General features: G+C 47.8%; 1 protein-coding gene across 1 annotated transcript in view; it reads right to left on the bottom strand.

The window, feature by feature from the left end:
* Positions 1–3,440: 3,440 nt before the first annotated feature.
* Positions 3,441–21,449, bottom strand: part of KCTD1 (potassium channel tetramerization domain containing 1) — a 102,169-nt gene continuing 84,160 nt past the window's right edge. Inside the window, exons 3-5 of the mRNA XM_038766615.1 lie at positions 11,710–11,854; positions 7,586–7,891; positions 3,441–4,372 (exon numbers count right to left, since the gene is read on the bottom strand). Coding sequence (XP_038622543.1) covers positions 4,214–4,372; positions 7,586–7,891; positions 11,710–11,854 — 610 coding nt within the window. The 3' untranslated portion in view covers positions 3,441–4,213. The remainder of the gene's footprint in view (positions 4,373–7,585; positions 7,892–11,709; positions 11,855–21,449) is intronic.

Here is a 21,449-nt window from a genome sequence, read left to right on the forward strand (position 1 = left end):
AACTCAGGTCCTTCTGACTCCCAGGACCGTGCTCTCTATCCACTAGGCCACCTGCACGGTTGCCCGGCTGTTCCACTCTCTAGGAACAAGGCTGTTGGCCTGAGTAGAGCCAACTAAGGAAGGGATACTGCAGCCTAATGGAAAGTGCACAGGTTTGGGAGTTGGAGGACCTGAGTTCTAATCCTGCCTCCACCTCTTGTCTGCTGTGTGCACAGCAGTCAAGTCATTTCTCTATTCTGCAGTTTTCTCATCCATAAAATGAGGGATTCAGTAGCCATTCTCCCTCCTACATGGGAATGACGGGCAGGGTCTGTGTCCAACCTGATTATCTTGTGTCTTTAAGGCCAGCGTTTGACACAGAGTAAGTTTATAAAAATGATGAATATCATCATCAATAATAATACAGTGCCTGGCACATAGTAAGTGCTTAACAAACACCATCATTATTTATTATTATTATCATCATTATTAATGGTCTTGACAAAGTAGGCATGAACAGGTAAGAGTTAGCAACTGCAGCATCTCCAGACAAAGCCACAGACCTCTGTGGGTTTCCTGCCTTCTTGGATTCCTAGGCCTTTGCAAAAAGAAACCGCCATAACCCCCAGGAAAGGTATAGTAGAAGGACTGAGCCAATAATAAGAGCCTTGATTATTCCTGCCTTTGTGGCATTCTAGAAAAGGAGCCCAAACGGAATCTTTCCAAGTACATTCTTTCTAATTCAATAATCTCGCCATGTCTGGTAATGTAGTTTGCCAGTGGAAATTGTGGTTTTCTCTTTTTTTTAAATAATATTTGTTAAGCGCTCACTATGTGCCAAGCACTGTTCTAAGTGCTGGGAGAGATACAAGGTAATCAGGTTGTCCCACGTGGGGCTTACAGTCAGTCCCCATTTTACAGATGAGGGAACTGAGGCACAGAGAAGTTGTGACTTGCCCAAAATCACACAGCTGGTAATTGATGGAGCAGGGATTAGAACCCACAACCTCTGACTCCCAAGCCCAGGCTCTTTCCACTAAGCCACACTGCTTCCCCACAACAGACTTGTTTTGAAAGGGGTTTTTTTTGTTGTTTTTTCCTTCCTCCAAGAACTCCAATATTTAGGGTCCAATTTACAATCCATAATTGAACAGAATGGTTAATGACTCCAAAATTCGAGGAGTGCAGGTGGCAAAAACATAGATTCTGGGGAATCCTCACAAGGGTCCAACAAGACAGCCACTTATTCCCTGAAAATGAATCTGAATGTGGCCCAAGATTTTCTGTGTTCCAGTCTTGGCTGGGGAACCAAGTCTTAGCATGAGAAATACTGCATTTTATTCACAGGTTTACAATGGTGGTTATTGACAATGTACCCCAACTACGGTACTTAGGGCTACAGTCAATGTCTGTATCAAACAAAGTTTTAGTTCTTCCCTTTAAATAGAAAAGAAAGAACCATGGTTTTAACCCGGTAAGCCTTGGCATTTTATCGGCATAATCGAGAACGCTCCTTGGGACACGGTGTAGCCATGTCACGGAAAAGAATGGCATTCTTCCCCTTCTGATTTAGATCAGAATTTCCATCCTGCTTTTTTTTTTTCCCCAAAATACCTGGCATTGTGTAGCTGATTCAGTTGCTGCCTTGGAGGTAGGAGAAAGTTTCTGCTGTTGCCTTGTGGGTGATGGAAAAATGGCTTTTGCCACGGTAGAGACAACAATGGTTTCCTGTGATTAACTCCTCATCATTTGCCAAATCCCATCAAGCCGGTCCCTCTTTGTTTCTGATTCCATGATTTTGTAGAGTAAGATCGTTCAGGCAAAAGGCTCCGCAATTTTTCTGTCTTGTCAGATTGGGGCGAGTGACAAACCCACAAGACTCACGCGATTTATCTGAAAGTGGTTGGATATTAGTTTCCCTCACCCCCCCATCCCAAGAAAAAAAAAAGAATGAAACAATGAGGTTATTCTGACTCAAGTTCATTAGTAGAAAGCAAATGAGATCCAGGCTGCTTTCCCACAGTTTGTTTTGTTTTGTTGTTTTCGAAACCAGAGTTGTCTTGATACCCCACGTCCCTGGCTGTGGACTCCGCGACTTAAAAAATGAAGAAAGTTCATGGCGGAAATAACCCATCACTTCAGGGACTTCCCTGAGGAAGCAACGGGTCTGTTCACCTACCAATCTCATCAACGCATCAGGTAGATTGAGGGGTGCGGTTGGGTAAAGGGAGGGCTGTGGCCTAGTGGAAAAAGCACAGGCCTGGGAATCAGGAAATCTGGGTTTCTTATCCTGGCCTGCTGTGGAACCTTGGGCAATTCACTTAACTCCCCCAGGCCTCAGTTTCCTCTTCTGTGAAGCAGAGATTCAATACCTTTTCTCCCTCAGACTATGATTCATGTGTGATATAGGAACTGGATACATTATCTTGCATCTACCCCAGTACTTAGTCATTCGTTCAATCATATTTATTGAGCACTTACTGTGTGCAGAGCACTGTACTAAACGCACCAGTGCTTGACAAATGCCCCAGTTATTATTGAACTAATAATAACAATTGTGGTATTTGTTAGACGTTTACTATATGCCAGGCACCTTACTAAACGCTGGGTGTATACAAGCAAATCAAGTTGGACACAGTCCCTGTCCCACGTGGGGCTCACAGTCTCAATCCCCATTTTACAGATGAGGGAACTGAGGCCTAGAGAAGTGAACTAACTTGCTCAAGATCGCACAGTCGACAAGGGGCAGAGCCGGAATTAAAACCCATGACCTTCTGACTCCCGTGCTCTATACGCTACTCCATGCTGCTCCTGCAAAATGGTACCACTACGACCTCAGTTCTCACCCCTCTCAACTCTGGCATGGGCCCAGAGAAGCGAGTGCATCAGAGAACTGGTTCTTGGGGAGGTGGGAGGGCGGGTTTGTGTTTCCTTGCCCCCCACTCCCTCTCTGTGATAGAGAGTCTTGTTCTGGTGGGAAGGGAAAAGCAGCCTGGCCTAGTGGAGACAGAATGGGCCTGGGGGCCAGAAGGACCTGGGTTCTAATCCCGGCTCTAGCATTTGTCTGCCGTGTGACCTTGGGCAAGTCATTTCACTTCTCCATGCCTCAGTTACCTCATCCGGCAAATGGGGATTAAAACCGTGAGCCCCAAGTAAGCTATGGACTGTGTCCAACCTGATTAACCCCAGCACTTAGAACAGTGCCTGGCACCTAGTAAGTGCTTAACAAGTACCATTAAAAAAAAGAAAAAAGAAGGGAGGTGTGATATGGAGTGAACCAGTCCCACAGGAACTCAAAGCGCATGCTTTGGGATAGACATTCAACTCGGGACCTGTGGCCTCTGCGGAAAAACTCTTCCATCGGCCACCCCACAGAGCCAAACCCATCAGGTTCGGAGCCGGGATTCGGTCTTGCGCCCCTCCCCTCTCCCCCAGCCCCGGTGTGCTTGATGCAGACCCTCTTTATTTTAAACAGAGTTTATTGTATTTAATACATTATAAAATTTGAAAAATTGTAGGAAAGCAGCAGATTCAAACCAGAGCAACTCTAACAAGTAATAATTCTGGCCCCTTTGCAAAACCGATCCATTTAAAAACAAAGTAACGTTCATATCTGTGAGGCAGACGAAAATGTGACTTCTGTACAAACTACGTTTTAAAATTTCTGCCCGACCGCTTCCAAATGCAATGTGCTCGTGGATGGGTGGTGGGGTTTTTTTGTCTTTTTCTTTTCTTTTTTCTGAAGTCCTGCCCTGTCTCCTTTAAGACACACCAACTTCCTTAGGCAAAGAAACTTGATTCAAGGTGTAAAAACGTGAGTGTATGGCTGACTGGTAATGGAGAATGTCAAGGAGACTGTGTCCTCATTGGTCATGGCTTGGTTTATTGGTATGTGACCTCAGGAAGCCCAGGACACATCTGGCCCTCAGCACCAACTGTAGCTACCACTTGTTTCTTTTGTTGGTTTTTTTTTGCATTTCCTACCTTTTGACTTTACATATATATATATTTATATATATATTTATATATTTTTTTTACACCTTGAGGTTATTACAACTCCAATTGTTCCCCTGGGAATACAGATGCGGTCTCTAACGGATAGCAATGTGTCTCCGGACTTGGTTGGGCGTCCCGACCATGCAGGACTGATCCCGTTTTTTTGGAGGGGGGAGAGTGGGCAGGGGATTGGTGGTGGTGGTGGCGGCGGTGGTCTTTGCATAAGAAACGAGTCCGTCTAGTCCAGAGGCTCCTGCTTTATTCGAATGACGGAGGGTCCCCGAGATGTCCTTCTGAGTTCTCGCCTCAAGACGTATTCGCTGAATTGGGAAGAGTCCACACCTCCTCCGCAGGAGCCCACGATCTCAAATCCTCTCTGCTGCAACCTCTCGAGGACCTGGCCGGAACAAAAGGGGGACAACCTGCCCGTGAGCATGAAGAAGCAGCTGGGATGTGAGGCACCATCGTTAGCGCGGCACACAGGTGGACCAGCGGGTCTTACATTCAGTCGATCAATTGGTGTGGTATTTACTGAGCGCTTACTTTGTGCAGAGCACTGTCCTAAGGGCTTGGGAGAGCACAGTCCAATAGAACTGGCAGATGTGTTTCCTGTCCATAACAAGCTAACAGTCTAGAGCACTGTACTAAGCGCTTGGGAGAATCCCATCCAACAGACTTAGCAGACGGGTTCCCTGCCTATAATGAGCTCACAGTGTCTCCAACGGAGGTCCATGGGCTGCCCTGAGGTACCATGTGATCTCCTGGACACCTGTGTACGTGGTAGGGAGAGACCATTCTCCTCCCGACCCCTTGGGATCAACATGGGGTCTGCCCGACCTGCACTCCCTGAGACTCACCCCAAAACACTTTGTGATCTCTCCCTGCTTCTCAGAAAAGCTACCAGAAACTCTTTGCTCTCAGTGTTTTACAGGAAAACTCCCCATAGCTTGAAACTGCCTACACATTCTGCTACACCATCTAACTTCCCTTGGAACTAAAGGGACTACATCAAATCAATCATATTTACTGAGTGCTTACTCTTTATACAGCAGTGTACTAGACATCGTGGAGAATTTGGTACAGTCAGTAGGCATGCTTCCCTGGCCTTAAAGAAGGATCTGAAATACCTGGCCTGAATTGGCCGTGGCCCCAGATTTCCTTTTTTTTTAAATGGTATTTCTTTAACGTTTTAGCAACTAATGCTTACTGTTCTAAGCACTGGAGTAGATACACGATAATCAGGCTGGACACAGTCCATGTCCCACATAGGGCTCACAGTCCTGATCCCTATTTTACCTAATGAGGTAATTTAGGCTTAGAGAGGTGAAGTGACTTGCCCAAGGTCTCAAAGCAGACCCGGGATTAGAACCCAGGTCCTTCTGACTCCCAGGCCCAAGCTGTATCGACTAGGCCGCACTGCTTCGCCGTTGATCTAACCCTGGTTTGGTGATGTGTGAATTGGAGAAGGAAAAATCTACCATACCGGCTAGTCTACTGCAGTTACAGGTATTGGATTCAGCCAAGAGAACTGCTTAGCAGGTGATCTAAGGGAGTGATTCTAGAAGCCGAATCTCAAACTTACCGACACACCGAAACACTGTCTTAGAGTATATGAGTTTCAACAGTCCAGCTGACTTACTATTGAAAGACAAGTGAAGACATTGCCTCTAAGGTCTAATCTGGCACTTGCACTGAAGACTATGGCCTGGTCCCTCTAGACTGGAAGCTTCGAAGTGTGTCTATTAATCCTGCTGAACTTCCTTGTTTTTGAGCCCACTGTTGGGTAGGGACTGTCTCTATACGTTGCCAATTTGTACTTCCCAAGTGCTTAGTACAATGCTCTGCACATAGTAAGCGCTCAATAAATACGATTGATGATGATGATGACAGTATTTGTTAAGCCCTTACTAGGTGACAAGCAATGTACTAAGTTCTAGGGTAGACACAAGCTAATCAGGTTGGACACATAGGGCATACAGTCTTAATCCCCATTTTACAGTCGAGAAAACTGAGGCCCAGAGAAGTGATGTGACTTGCCCAAGGTCACACAGCTGACGAGAGGCGGAGCTGAGATTAGAACCCAGGTCCTCTGATGCCCAGGCCCAGGCTCTTTCCAGTAGGCTGCCGTGAGTTTCACGTGGGGAAACTTGACAGCTGAATGTGTTGACAGTGTCACCAATCAAAAACTGAAGGAGTTGACTTTTTAAAAATGGCTTAAAAATGCTGCCATATTACAGAGTGAGCTTCTGTGTTCGGTGGCCAGCAGTATGCTTGAGATGCTGGAGTGAACCCACTTTGCCAAGCCAGAACCGCAGTTGGGAAAAAACCTGGGCTCTATTTTAAGGTCAGCGTAAACTATGATGTCCAGGCTCGAACGGAGCCAGAAACTGGCTCTGACCAAGTGAGACTACCTTGCGCAGCCGGAGGAGCAGCCTGTCTGCAGGCCAAGACCAGATCCGGTCAGCCAGTGGTGGTCCTCCTTCTCTGCCAGTGGCCTCTGGCCTTCTTAGGAACAGAACTGCGCACAGACAGGAAGCGGCGAGGGTAAGAGAGAAAGGAGGACTCTAATTGGCCGAGGGAAAGCAAAAAGCACATCCAAAGTGGCCATTTGGAAGCAACAAATAGAAAGTGATACAACTTTCCACTTCTGAGGAAACGTACGTACGGGCTGTCTCCATGGCTTAAAAACCAATTCACCCCTGGGGCTCTGTGTGCTGGGAGGAAGCTGGGCCTTATTGGAAGCTCACAGGGCTGGTTGTCAGGAGGCCCGGGGAATGGTCCCGGCTCTGTCATTTACCATTTGTCATGTGTGACCGTGGGCAAGTCATGTAACCTCTCTGTGCCTCGGTGTCTTCAACTGTAACATGAGGTTGCCGTGCTTATTATTCCTTCCTCTTGGACCATGAGCCCCATGTGGGAACTGTTTTTCGGCTCCTCCCTCTAGACTGTAAACTCTTTAAGGGCAGGGAAGGTGTCAGTTAATTATAATAATGATGGTATTTGTTAAGCGCTTACTATATGCCAAGTGCTGTTCTAAGTGCTGGGATAGATACAAGGTAATCAGGTTGTCCAACCTGGAGCTCGCAGTCTCACAGTGGGAAACTCATCTGAAGGATGCTTGCTGTAAGCTCCTTGTGGGCGGGGAACATGTCTGCCGACTCTGTTGCACAGTCCTTTCCCAAGTGCTCAGTACAGTCCTCTGCCCACGGTAAGCACTCGATAAATACCATCGATTAGGCTGCATTAGGCCCCTGGTACCCCATGACTCCTCTTCAGAAAGTCAACTCTAAAAGCTGTCCCCCAAAGCCAACGGGGAGGTTGGTTCCAGGAGACTCTATCCCAAGCTTGGCCAGGTCACTTCCCCGCCCTGGGCCTTGGTCTCCATCTGTAAAATGGGCCCACCAGTTTGTTGTGGGCGGGAGAAGTGTCTACCAACTCTGCTAAATTGAACTCTCCCAAGCACTTGGTACAGTGCTTTGTGCACAGTTGGCTCTCAATAAATATAGGTCGATTGATTGATGGCTCCTTTCAGGAGTCCCCGCTCCTGAGACCCCGGGGTCCCGTGGGACATCAAAGCCCAGGGGAAGGGCCGGCCGGGGAGTCTCCATACCTGAACTGAGTTGAGGTGACAATATCCGTTGAGGGGAAAGCGGATGACGTGCGTCGAGTCGTGATTCCAGCCCGCGTTGACCGAGTTGCACATGACGTCACCAATCTCCGGGAAAACCTCCTCTATCAAGGACTTGTCGCCGCTCAGCGTGATCCTCTCGCCGAGGTCAGGGGCCACCCGGACCACCAGGCACTCGCAGGGCCGAGAATAGCGGCCGGACTCCCGCTCCTGCAGCCATCTTTCCATCTCCATCAGCATGGGCTGAAGCTGAAAGTACTTGGCCTCTTCATACAACAAGGTATAGTCCTGCAAAATACGAGGTGGGGGCATCGTGTCCAGCTAGTGAGCCCAGAAGATAGCTCAGGGGGAGATTCCCACCTTTGCCTTGGTTCCCTCTTGCCTTCACAGAAGCTCCATTCCCCCCTCCACCCTTTTTTTTTTGTTTGTTTGGGCAGGTGAGATAAGAATTGTTATCTTAATTGGGTCACAATTAAGACAGTCTCTTCTGCCAAGCTGTGCTGATTTATGGCCTCTTTGGCAGTTCATAAAATGCAAGCGGGTAAATATAGAGACCTGGCTCAAGAGAGGGAGGGCCTCCATAGAGCATTTGGAAAGTTGGCTGCGCCTGGCTGACTTTCTGGGTTGTCACAAAATAATGGTGTAACTGGGCTGCTGGCGGGCAGAGAGGCAAAAGGCCTATGGGAGCTCGAGACTCGTAGCCACCCGGGGTGAAAGAGAGGGTGCTGAGTAAGGGCCGGCCAAGGAAAGGAAGTCGTCTTACGGTTGGTGGAAACCGCTAGGCACTGCAATCACCCCCTTTCCCACGGGAACGTCCCCCAGGCTTCAGGGAGAGGGCACGGTTGGGTGAAACCGAACAGAGGCTCTGACCCAACCTCCCAAACACCTAGTCCAGAGTGTGGCTTCCTGGGAGGGCTCGTTGCCCTTGGACACTTAGTGGTTTCGAGGCCGGGGACGAGGAGTTCTACCAAATTGTGCTCGGGGAGCCAGTGGGTGAGGAGGCCGATACCGCCATTGCTGCCTTTAGTCGTTGCCGGGGGATGACCAGATGAGGGAAACCATTTACCGCCCAGACTTGTCCGACAGACAGTGACTCTCCCCACCTTCAAAGCTTTACTGAAGGCCCACCTCCTCCAAGAGGCCTTCCCTGACTAAGCCCTCCTTTCCTCTTCTCCCACTCCCCTCTAGATCCCCCTGACTTGTTCCCTTTATTCATCTCCACGCCCAGCCCCACAGCACTTATGTCCATATCTGTCATTTCTGTATTTATATTAATATCCATTTTCCCCTCTAGCCCATGAGCTCGTCATGGGCAGGGAATTTGTCTGTTTATAGTTATAGTATAATCTCCCAAGCACTTAGTACAGTGCTCTGTACACAATAAGTGCTCAATAATTAAATAAACGACTGGCTGACTGAGCAACTGGTCCAGCTTCCTGGCCGGGCTGGGGTGGGCAGGGGGTGCCACCATGCTCTGAAAGTTGCAGGTTCCTCGAAGGAGAGGCGGCCCCGGGAATAATAAGAGAATGATAATAATAATACTTGCGGCATTTGTTAAGCGCTTACTATGTGCCAGGAACTGTACTAAGCAAGGGGGTGGATACAAGCAAATAGGGTTGGACGCAGTCCCCCTCCCACATGAGGCTCACGGTCTCAACCCCCGTTTTACAGATAAGTAACTGAGGCCCAGAGAAGTGAAGGGATTTGCTCAAGGTAACACAGCAGACAAGTGGCAGAGCCGGGATTAGAACCCGTTACTTTCTGACTCACAGGCCCGTGCTCTATCCACCAAACCCTGCTGCTTCCAAAGAGAATGGATGGATGTGTTTTATTAGGATAGTTGTTAGCACTACTAGATAGTAAGCACTGTTCTAAGCACTGGGGTGGGTACACTTTAATCGGGTTCTACTGTTACGTGATATTATACTCTCTCAAGTGCTTAGTAAAGTGCTCTGCACACAGTAAGCGCTCAGTAAATACTGTTGATTGAGTGATAGGCAGGACACAGGCCCTGTCCTACATGGGCACACTGTCTATTATGATTAATGGAAAGAGCCCAGGAATGGGAGTCAGGAGACTCAGGTTCTAATGCTGGTTTTGCTGCGTTACCTCAAGCAAGTCACTCAACTCCTCTGTGCCTGTGTCCTCAATCTGAAAATGGGGATTCAATCCCTGTACTCCCTCCCCTACGGGCTGTGGGACAGGGACTGCATCTGATCGGACTATCTTATAACTACCTCGGTGCTTAGAGTACAGTGCTTGGCGCATAGTAAGCACTTACCGAAAATTACAATCATCAGTCTCATTATAACTAGTCAGTGCTTACCAAATACCACAATTATTATTATTATCAACTTCAGTAGAGCCAACCGACCCTGATTCTCTGGACCATCGTGGACACGTGAGGAGGTGAGCTGCCTTCTGGTGCCCTTTCTGGTGATCTAGCATGGGGAGGCAGGAGAGGAGGCTGCCGGAGAAACTAAGGCAATCACACAAGACTGGCCCGTGTCCTTCGGAAGGATGAGTCGAGACTGTAAGTTCGTTGTGGGCATGGAATGCGTCTGTTATGTTCTACTCTCCCAAGTGCTTAGTACAGTGCTCCGCACACAGTAAGCGCTTAATAAATACAATTGACTGACTGAGGGTGGGGAAGACAAGGGTGCCCTCCCCGCAGGCCTTTCACCCACCCCATCTCCTAGCTCATTGCAGGCCTATTTTTTCGATAATGCAGGAGTGGAAATCACACGGCCCCAGGCTGCTATTCAGGCTTGGAAAGTTTAACCGACACGGCCGGCCCAAGCTTTGTACATAAAGGGACAAGATCATGGCGACCACCGAGATTAAGCCCAGGAAGGGAAACGGATTATAGTTTCCGGAAACTGCACTTCAAAGTACACCTTGTGGCGTACCATGCTCTGGTCTCAGGCTGCTTGGAAGCTACTCCATCAGAAAATGTCCTGAGTCCTTTTTCAGTGGAAGGGTCAGTGAGTTGGTTCCAAACAAATGTGTAGCCACTGCATGGACTAATCATCACTTAGAGCCACTAGCCAGGAGTTTCTGTTTGATGCGGAGAGGGACGGATGGAGGTTTCTGAGGAGTGGGGAGATGTGTGCAGAGCAGCATTTTACAAAAATGCTCCAGGCAGCAGAGTGAACTTAGGACTCAAGAGTGGAGAGACAGGAGGCAGGGCAGGGTAGAGAGGAGGCCGATGCAGTAGTCGAGACAGTGTGGTGTCAGTTTGGGTGGATAGGACGAAGCGGATTTTAGAGCTGTTTGAAGGAGTAACCGACGGGATTTGCTGACAGACTGAACGTGTGGGTCGGAGGAGAGAAGGGTGCTGATGACCACGCCAAGGTTGGGGGATTGTGAGGCAAGGAGGGATGGGAAAGTCAACGAGGAGGCCAGGGTTCACTAGAATCTCTGTTGTCTCATGTTCTGTTTCCCCCACAAGGGCTTGTGGGGCTGGCAAAGTGGGTAGAGGATGAAGAGGGGAGCCCGCAAGACAAAGCAAACATCAGCATTGGGCTTTATCAGAACTGGGGGGTGAGGGCTTGAGGAAGGGAAGCTGGGAAGTTTGGACAGATGCCAAAAGAAATTCTTGGCAGAGGATGCTGGGAGGACTGTGTCTAAAGACAAGGCAGCCGCCCAGGGCTCCTTGGTGTGTTTCGGTTCACAAAGTCTACATTTATGTTTTTTGTTCTGTATATTGTATGGCTTGTCCTCTCTATAGCTCTGGGTGTGTGTGGCTGAGATTTTGCGTGTCTGGCCTTTTCCGCTAGCTCCAGTCTGCCAGCTTTCCCAACCTGCAATGGGGGTCTTTCACCAAGTCCCACTGTCCCTATTTAACTTTACTCTGCTGCCTATATGCCCAGGTCTCCCACTTCAGTATAATTCTCCATTTGAATTCTCTACCCCGCTCTAAGCTGGGGCTGACCAAAAAACCCACCCCCTCCCTATAATCGTCATCCGAGTTGACTTTAGTTTCCGAAGGGGTTTCGGAAACCAGCTCGAGGGGTCATGCTGAAAGTCTACAAGTATTCTTTGTCAGCACTCCACGTTTCGCCATTCCTTTCTACCTCGTTTAGAGCATAATGTTAAAGGCTCACCTTGAAATCGTCGGGAATGAGGAGTTTTGATGTTCGGAGGAAATTCAAGATGTATCTGAACATCTGCCCATCTCTGTCAATGAAATAATGTTGTTTGAGACTGTCCAAAACAATAGGCTCTGTGCCATCAAAAAGTCTTCCAATTCTGTGGTGGAAAAGAGTGAACAGTCGAGTCAGAATTCCAATCAAGGTGCTTGCCTTCAGGGCTGAAAGCTGCAGGCTTCTGTTCGGCACTGGGGAGGGAGCGATGCCTAAGTAGCCACACTAGGCAGTTACGGTTGTTTCACTGGGAATGATCGACTATCGGAGATGATGTTTCAGGGTGTCTTGGAACCAAGCTCTCTCTGGCCACTGTGTTGAGCCCCGTCACCCGCAACAGAGTTGAACCTCCAAATGATGTTCCCGAATTACAGAAAAGCCCTTTTGCTGAATAAGGCTACCCTGTCTGCCCCGGGTCCCTTTCAGACAAGAAAGCAAGGCCAGTGTGCTTTTCATTTTTGGTGGTGGGAGAGAAACAGAGTAAAAGAAACATCACTTGCCCCGGGGTGGAATGAAGATATTTTGCTAGGAAATGATACAGCTTTCAAAGGGCCTCAGTGAGTATCTCTCCTTTGAATATGAGCTGCCAAAGTTCATGACTCATGGCAAAGCAGAGATTCACTAATCCAGTCATTAAAAATTCCATGGGCAATGCTCAGGAGCGAGGCCACCTTTATATCAGGGAAACAGAAAGGACTACTCTGAAAGGCCTGTGGCCTCCTACAGTGTGGCTTTTAACAGGGTGGGTCTCATGTTTCTCTCTGAGGCTGGGTAGTCTAGGAGAAACCCACAGGTCAGGACATCACGAGGCCTGGGTAGGAGTCCCCACTTCTGCCCTTGGCTTGCTGTATGCCTTTAGGCAAGTCATTAAATCTCTCGGGGCCTCAATTTCTTCATCTGTCAGACTCCCTACGTCCTCTTAACTCAGAGGAATGTTGTACGAGTAAAATGCAATTACTGACACAGGGCAGGGCTTAGGAAAAATATAAAGCATGATAGGAATTTGGGGTATTATTATTCCTTTCTGCACACTGAAGATGTGCCCATCAATCAGTCAATCAATGGTATTTATCAAGCAGTAACATAGTAACATACTAACAAGCACCAAAATGATAGGTAATGGAAGGAACTGAGTCCAAGGATCTGTATATAATTGCTGTGGGGATGAGGGAGAGAGTGCTAGGTGCTTAGGGGATGGGATTATGTGCATGGGAGAGGGAATAGAAAGGGGAAAATAAGAAAGGCTTCCTGGAAGAGACATGATTTCAATAGGGCTTTGAAGATGGGGAGAGTGTGAGCCCGTTGTTGGGTAGGGACTGTCTATATGTTGCCAACTTGTATTTCCCAAGCGCTTAGTACAGTGCTCTGCACACAGTAAGTGCTCAATAAATATGATTGAATGAATGATCGTGTGTGCATATGGTGGGGGGAGTTCCAAGCAGGAGGGAGGGAGTGAGCAAGGGGTCGATGGTGAGTAAGGCGAGAACTGAGGACAGCTAGTAGGTTGGTACTGGAGGAATGAAGTGTGTGGACTGGGTTATAATGGGAGAGAAGCGAAGATACATAAGGCGGAGGAGGAGGGCCAAGGGGTAGAGAGTTGACTGCCTTGACTCTGGTGAAGAGTTTCCGCTAGATGCGGGAATGGATGGACAGCAATTGGAGGGAGTGAGGGAGGGAAGTCAGAGAGGAGATTGACGCAGAAATGGGATAAGACAAGTGCTTGAACCAGTGTGTTCATGGTTTGGATAGAGTGGAAGGAGTAAATTCTGGAGAGGATGTGGCGACAGAATCAACAAGATTCAGTGAAGTGACTGAACATGCACGTTGAAGGAGAGAAGGGAGTCGAGGACAATGCCAAGACCGCAAGATTGTGAGACAGGAAAGTTGGTGGTGGTGTCTTCGGTGATGTAAAATTGTGGCAGGGTTGGGAGTGGGCTGGGGGGTGGTATGGGGGGGAAGGGAGAGGAAGAGTTTGGGAGGGACGATGAGGAGTTCAGTTTCAGACATGTTAAGCTTTAGGTGTCGGCGGGACATCCAGGTAGAGCTGTCCAGAAAGCAGGAGGAAATGGGAAGCTGCAGAGAAGGGGAAAGGTAGATTTGGGAATCAGCCGCATAGAGATGGGAGATGAAGCCACAGGAGCCAAGGCAGCTAATGGACGAGGATTATGTCTGCACTGTAGAGGAGAATATGCTAATTAGATGCCAATGATGTAAAACCGACCCCCAAAGAAATCCTGGGAAAAATTTGAAAATAAAAAACCTATCCAAGGAGTAATTTTGTTGCTCAGCTATTGTCTCCCATTAACACAGTTTACAATGATGCCCCTCTTACAAGTGCTTGTTTTGATAATTAGCTTATTTTTGACTTGGGAATGCACAGTGTTGCTACAGAGATGAGCGCAGTCCTCTCACTTTGGCATGAAGTAGGAGTGGAAGTCGTGATTTTTCTCCCTCACTGCCTTGGCTTAAACATTTCTTTAGACAACCAGAAAAAGGGAGTGGGATGGGGAAGTGGGGGGAAGCAATGGATGGGGAGTAGATTACCTCACAAAGAAGATTATCTGTTCTACGAGAAAAACTGACAAGCCCCTGCAGGGTATCTGAGCCAAGGCAGGAAGAAGAAGGGGACATGGTCAGATTTGGGTAAAAATAGACAGTCCAACCAGCTAGAGGAGTGACAGCCAATTTAAGGGTGTCCTACTTTTTTTTAAATGATATTTGCTAAGTGCTTACTGTGTGCCAGGCACTGTACTAAGTGTGGGGGTAGATGCAAGCTAATCAGATTGTCCCACACAGGGCTCACAGTCTTAACCCCCATTTTACAGATGAGGGCACTGAGGCCCAGAGATGTGAAGTGAGTTGGCCAGGGTTACATAGCAGACAAGGGGCAGAGCAGGGATTAGAACTCAGATCCTTCTGACTCCCGGGCTGGGGCTCTTTTCACTAGGCCACACTGCAGCCCGGCTCCGCCAGTTGACTCAGAGGAATGTTGTACAAGTAAAATGCAGGGAACATGGTTGACATGTTACCAGCCCATCAGGATTTTAGCATCTAGAACGGGAGACAGACATTAATATAAATAAATTACATGTATGTACAGAAGTGCTGAGAGTGGGGCGGATAAAGGTATGAATCCAAATGCAAGAGCAGGGCAGAGGGCGTAAGGGACTAGAGGGCTTAGTCGGGGAAGGCCCCTCTTGGAGGAGATGGGATTTTAATAAGGCTTGAAGGTGAAAATGGTTGGTCTGTCATATACGATGGGGAAAGGAGTTCCAGGCCAGAGGGAGAATGAGGGCAAGGGGTCGGCAGCAAGATAGACAAGATCGAGGTAACACTGAGGAGATGGAGAAGGGATGCATATGGGCTGGGTTGTAATAAGAAGTCAGCAAGGTAAGATAGAAGGGGGTAAGCTGATTGCTTGGAATAGTAATGATGGTATTTGTTAAGCGCTTACTATGTGCAAAGCACTGTTCTAAGCACTGGGGGGATACAAGGTGACCAGGTTGTCCCACGTGGTGCTCACAGTCTTAATCCCCATTTTACAGATGAGGGAACTGAGGCACAGTGAAGCTAAGTGACTTGCCCAAGGTCACACAGCTGACAATTGGCGTAGCCGGGATTTGAACCCCTGACCTCTGACTCCAAAGCCCGGGCTCTTTCCACTGAGCCACGCTGCTTCTCTCTTGTACTCCCCAAGCGCTTAGTACAGTGCTCTGCACACAGTAAGCGCTCAATAAATACGATTGAATGAATGAATGAATTGCTTTAAAGACCATGACCGTTAGAGGTTTGAGGAAGAGGTGGATGGGAAACCTCTGGGGTTGTCTTTTTTTTTGAGGAGTGGGGAGATGTGGCCTGAACGTTTTTGTAGGAAAGTTATCTGGGCAACAGAGTGAAGTAAGGACTGGAGTGGGGAGTGACAGGAGGCTGGAAGGTCAGCCAGGAGGCTGGCCCACTCCTCTCCCAGTGAGGCTCCTAGGTCCTCGGAGGCTGCTGACAGAGACGACCAGGCAGCGGCGTGCCGGTGGCTCTCAGTAGAGCCAAGCATTGGCACTCCAACTGATCTCAACCGATGAATTCTTGGCCTAGAATGAAATCCTCCTCCTCCCTCTTCCTCCCCAGCTAACTTAGCTGTTTCCCACCTCCCGACCCTTTTGCCTGCTTGCTCTGCTTTCCCCCATTAACTCTGCCAAACCTCATCTTTCCCCACCTTCAGAGCCCTCCCACTGTAGACACCTCCTCCAGGAGGTCTTCCCTGACTAATCACCCCACCTTTCTGGACCTGCTGTTCCCTCAAGCCACTAGTTTGTATAGTTGCTTATTTAGTTTAACGGCTTTTTATCCCTTATTTCATCTTTCTCTCTTCCCTACCAAAAATTTGGGTCCTCCTGTCTCCCATGAGCCTGTAACCTCCTCAAGGGTAAGGATGGCTGGTTTATTTCTGTCATTTGCTTCTCAGGTTTGCCATTCAGCACACCTTAGGCACTCAAGGCTGTTGATGACAAAGCCCTATAATAATAATAGTAATAATAATAATGTTGGTGTTTGTTAAGCACTAACTATGTGCGAAGCACTGTTCCAAGCGCTGGGGAGGTTAGACGGTGATCAGGTTGTCCCACAGAGGGCTCACAGTCTTAATCTCCATTTTACAGATGAGGTAACTGAGGCACAGAGAAGTTAAGTGACTTGCCCAGTGTCACACAGCTGACAAGTGGTGGAGCCAGATTTTGAACCCATGACCTCTGACTCCAAAGCCTGTGCTCTTTCCACTGAGCCACACTGCTTCACCCCGCCCCATGGCTTTGACTGGCCCCACTATCCGGTTTAACGGATGGAGCAGGTTCCACAGGCCAGGTTTCTCTTCTGCAGACTCTCAAAGAGTCAATCCAGTTTCTAACATCGGCATCATCAATCTACTAATGGAGCCTGTCCTGGGGGCAGATCGCAGTACAGACATCTGGGAGTGTACAGTGGAGGGAAAAGCCAAGGTCGCTGCCCTCGAGGAACTTCCAGTCGAATGGGATGCCAGCCAGACACAAATATTTGCAAAGAGTGGGAGCATAAGGAAGAGATATGATTTCATTCATGAATGCGAGAGCATGGAATGACTAGATGAATGGTAAGAGCATGCAAATGGATGCAGTCGTAAGTGCTAAGGATGGTTGTCTATGCATAACTACTATGAATGGCTGAGAAGTTGGAATAATGTGTGTGTGCATGTGTGTGTATTTAGATACATCGGTGTACTCTCCTCCCCGCCTCGCCCCCACCCTTACAACCTCCACCTCTGACAGTAGTGGACACAGTCTACAATGGTTGCCCCTCTTAAAAGTGCTTGTTTTGGTAATTAGCTTATTTTTGACTTGGGTTCTCACACTTTCTACAGAGATGAGCAGCAGTCATCTCACGTTGGCATCACATAAGAGTGAAAGTCGTGATTTTTCTCTGTTGCTGCCCTGGCTTAAAGGCTTCTATAGGCAACCAGTAAAAGGGAGAGGGTGGGGGGGAAAGGCAATGAAAGAGGACTTAACGTGTTCAAACGGAACTTCTCATCGCATGAACTTCTCATCATCTCATCTCATCTTCTCATCTCTTGCTTCTCATGAAGCAAGGTAAAATTTGCTTCATTCAAACAACCCACTGTGAGCCCATTGTTGGGTAGGGACCGCCTCTATACGTTGCCAACTTGTACTTCCCAAGCGCTTAGTACAGTGCTCTGCACAGAGTAAGCACTCAATAAATAAGATTGAATGAATGAATGAATCTTCCCTCCCAAACTCTTCCCCTTCTTCCCCCACCATTTCACATCACCAGCACCAACCATCTCTTCCTGTCTCACAAGCCCACTATCTTGGCAATAGTGGACAGAGAAACAGGTGAAAGAGGAGCCTGTGGGTGCAATTGAGGTGGAACAGTGAGTGCGTGAGATGGGTGGAGAACCAGGTGACGACCACGTCATCAAACATCTGATAGCATTTTCTTTTAGGCCGAGTCACCCTGACCCCCCAAACAACGGCAAGATTTCGTTGGTTTGTGCTTTACTAATCAAAGTGGGTTCTTTCTCTTTGAGGCAGAGTGGAAGCCATTTCCTGTTTTGCTATTGACAGGAAACAGAGAATCAATCAATCAGTGGTATTTACTGAGCACTTACTACATACAGGGCATTGTACTAAGCGCTTGGGAGAGTATAATACAATAGAATTAGCAGACATACCCTGCCCATAACGAGTTTACAGTCTAGATAAGCAGCATGGCAGTGCAAAGAGCACAGGCCTGGGAATCAGGACCTGGATTCTAATCCCAGCTCTGCCACTTGTCTGCTGGTTGACCTTGGACAAGTCACTTGACATCTCTGGGCTTCTGCTTCCTCATCTATAAAATGAGGATTCAATACCTATTTTCCCTCCCACTTAGCCTGGGAAGCCGCCAGTGGAACAGGGACTGTGTCCAACCTGTGTCTACCCCAGCACTTAGAACAGTGCTTGACACATAGTTAGTGCTTAACAAATACCATCATTATCATTATTAGTATTGTTCATCCCCAAAGCTTTTCGCCTTGGCTTCTTCTGTAAAACGGCACCCATTACAGATATCTCTCAGAGATGGAGGACTACATTGAAAAGTAAATTAAAAGTCTGTGACGGGATTCTTGGCACACCACACCCACCCATCCTCAGTTACTGGGGGCTGATGATCTAGTAATAATAAGTGTGGTATTAAAGTGATTACACTGTGCCGAGCATTGTTACTGTACTAAATGCTGGGGCACAGATGAGGAAATCAGATGGGTCATAATGGGGAGGGACAACAGGGATTTAAACTCCATTTTACACATGAGGAAATTAAGGCACAGAGAAATGAAATGATTTGCCCAAGGTCCCATGACATACAATTTTATTTTATTTCTTTATATTAATGTCTGTCTCCCCCCTAGACTATACACTCATTATAGACAAGGAATGTCTGTTGTATTGTCCATTCCCAAGAGCTTACTACAGTGCTCTGCACACAGCAAGTGCTCAATAAATACTATCTATTGATTGATCAATTTTCCCACCCCATCCCAAAAGCCAATAGCTCCTTGTGCCAATCCCCTGGGGGGCGGGGTGATGGCATCACTGCTTGTTTCTCTTCCTCCCTGTTCTTTTTGTCTTCCCTTCCTTTTGGCTTTTCGACTATCTAGATCTCTCCACTGTGCAAGTTGTTTGGATAGCTGGCCCTCTGCTGTCATTCATCTTGATGCTTCTGAAGTTACTTCACTTGTTCTGCTGCCTAGGTGACTAAATAGTAAGCAGGAGGCTTGCCAAGCCTGGTCCTTTATCACACCCAAATGATTCTTTGTCAGGATTCGAGCAGAGTCTTTCTTAGGAGAGTGAAGATACCCAACCCAAATACTTATATCAACATCAGTGTTATCTCCCCAGACATTACTTTTGCCACCAGAGTGGGGGGGCACAGAGGCCCGAGGAAGTGAAATTTAAACATATCAGCTTCGCTGCTTTGTTAGGAAATCCCAGTGAAAGATTTGGTCGGGGAGAGGGTAGGATTAACTGTGAATTTCACTTCACGGTGCACAGATAAAGCTCTATTATTTTCCACTTCTTACTAGACCCAACAGGATATCCTAATCCTTTTAACCATGGGAATAACCGAAGACGCAATGTTAGCATGGACCATCTCCTCTGTCCTGGATGAGAGTCTTTGGTTAGCAGTGTGCATGGGGATTGGGATGTCTTTAGTGATTTGGAATGAACATATGGAAGCAGAGGCAGAAACAGCATGGCCTAGTGGATAGAACACAAGCCTCAGTGTCAGAACCACCAGGGTTGTAATGCTGGCTCCACCACCTGTCTGCTGTGTATGACTTTGGGCAAGTCACTTTACTTCTCTGTGCCTAAATTACCTCATCTGTAAAATGGAGATTAAGTCTGTGATCCCCCTGTGGGACACAGACTGTGTCCAACCTGATTCTCTTGTATCTATCCCAGCGCTTAGTGCCTGTAAGTGCTTAACAAATACCATTTTAAAAAAAAAAGTGAGTTACCCAAGTTTACACAGCAGGTGAGATTGGATTAGAATCCCAGCCATGCTGCTTCATTCATTCATTCATTCGAATGTATTTTTTGAGCGCTTACTGTGTGCAGAGCATTGTACTGAGCACTTGGGATAGTACAATACAATAATAGACATATTCCCTGCCCACAACGAACTGACAGTCTAGAGGACTCTGCGTCCATCAGCCCCTGAGAAAGCTGCAAACTTTGTGGCCTTTTTGTCACAGATTTGAGGGCTCTTGTCGCTTCTCCTCCTCCTCCAAAATCCTAACCCCCAACCACCATTCCAATCTGAAGGAAGAGTTGAGGAGGAGAAATGGGAATGGACTCTCCTCCTTTGTCGGGGATGGATTTCTGGCTGCAGCCACAGGTGGAGTCATTTTTATAAGTCTCATCTTCTGAATGGAATGAAAACACCACCAATTTGGAGCTCTATTTTCTCCCTCTAAAGAGCAAACTCAACAATGAGTTGTGGGGAGATGGGCAACAAGTTGGAACCAAGTATCCATTTCTGTGGGTTTACAAACCCTCTGTCCCATACGAGCTGACAGATCTGAGTTGGTTTTTTATTATTTTTAAGTTCTTACTATGCGTCAAGCACTATTCTAAGCGCAGAGGTAGATAAAAGTTTATCAGGTTGGAGACAGTCCCTATCCCACATGGTGAATCCCAATTTAAGTTGGAGGGGAGGAGGATTGAATCCTCATTACATAGATGAGGTAACTGAGGTACAAAGAAGTGACTTGCCCAAGGTCACACCGTAAGCAATGGGCAGAGCCAGCACTAAAACCCAAGTTCTCTGACTCCCAGGCTCAAGCTCTTTCCACTAGGCTACAGCACCACACCCCCAATGTTTTCACATCTTTATTCCTGAGCTAACGGTGTGTACAATCTGCTTTCTATGAAGGATTGAGAATGGAGAGATCTCCCATCCTCCTGTCTCTCCCTGCTTCAGTCTATACTTCATGCTGCTGCCCGGATCATCTTTGTACAGAAACGTTCTGGGCATGTTACTCCCCTCCTCAAAAATCTCCAGTGGCTGCCAGTCAACCTACGCATCAGGCAAAAACTCCTCACTCTCGGCTTCAAGGCTCTCCATCACCTTGCCCGCTTCTACCTCACCTCCTTTCTCTCCTTCTACAGCCCAGCCCATACCCTCCGCTCCTCTGCCGCTAACCTCCTCACAGTACCTTGTTTTCCCGTCCCACCATCGACCCCCGGCCCACGTCCTCCCCCTGGCCTGGAATGCCCTCCCTCCGCGCATCTGCCAAGCTAGCTCTCTTCCTCCCTTCAAAGCCCTACTGAGAGCTCACCTCCTCCAGGAGGCCTTCCCACACTGAGCCCTCTCCTTCCTCTCCCCCTCCCCATCCCCCCCCCCACCTCCTTCCTCTCCCCACAGCACCTGTATATATGTTTGTAGAGATTTATTACTCTATTTATTTTGCTTGTACATATTTACTATTCTATTTATTTTGTTAATACTTTGCATCCAGCTTTATCTTTACTTATTCTGATGACTTGACACCAGTCCACATGTTTTGTTGTACTGTCTGTCTCCCCCTTCTAGACTGTGAGCCCGTTGTTGGGTAGGGACCGTCTCTATATGTTGCCAACTTGTACTTCCCAAGCACTTAGTACAGTGCTGTG

This window comes from Tachyglossus aculeatus, chromosome 25 (genome assembly GCF_015852505.1).
Source record: "Tachyglossus aculeatus isolate mTacAcu1 chromosome 25, mTacAcu1.pri, whole genome shotgun sequence".
Lineage (NCBI taxonomy): Eukaryota > Metazoa > Chordata > Mammalia > Monotremata > Tachyglossidae > Tachyglossus > Tachyglossus aculeatus.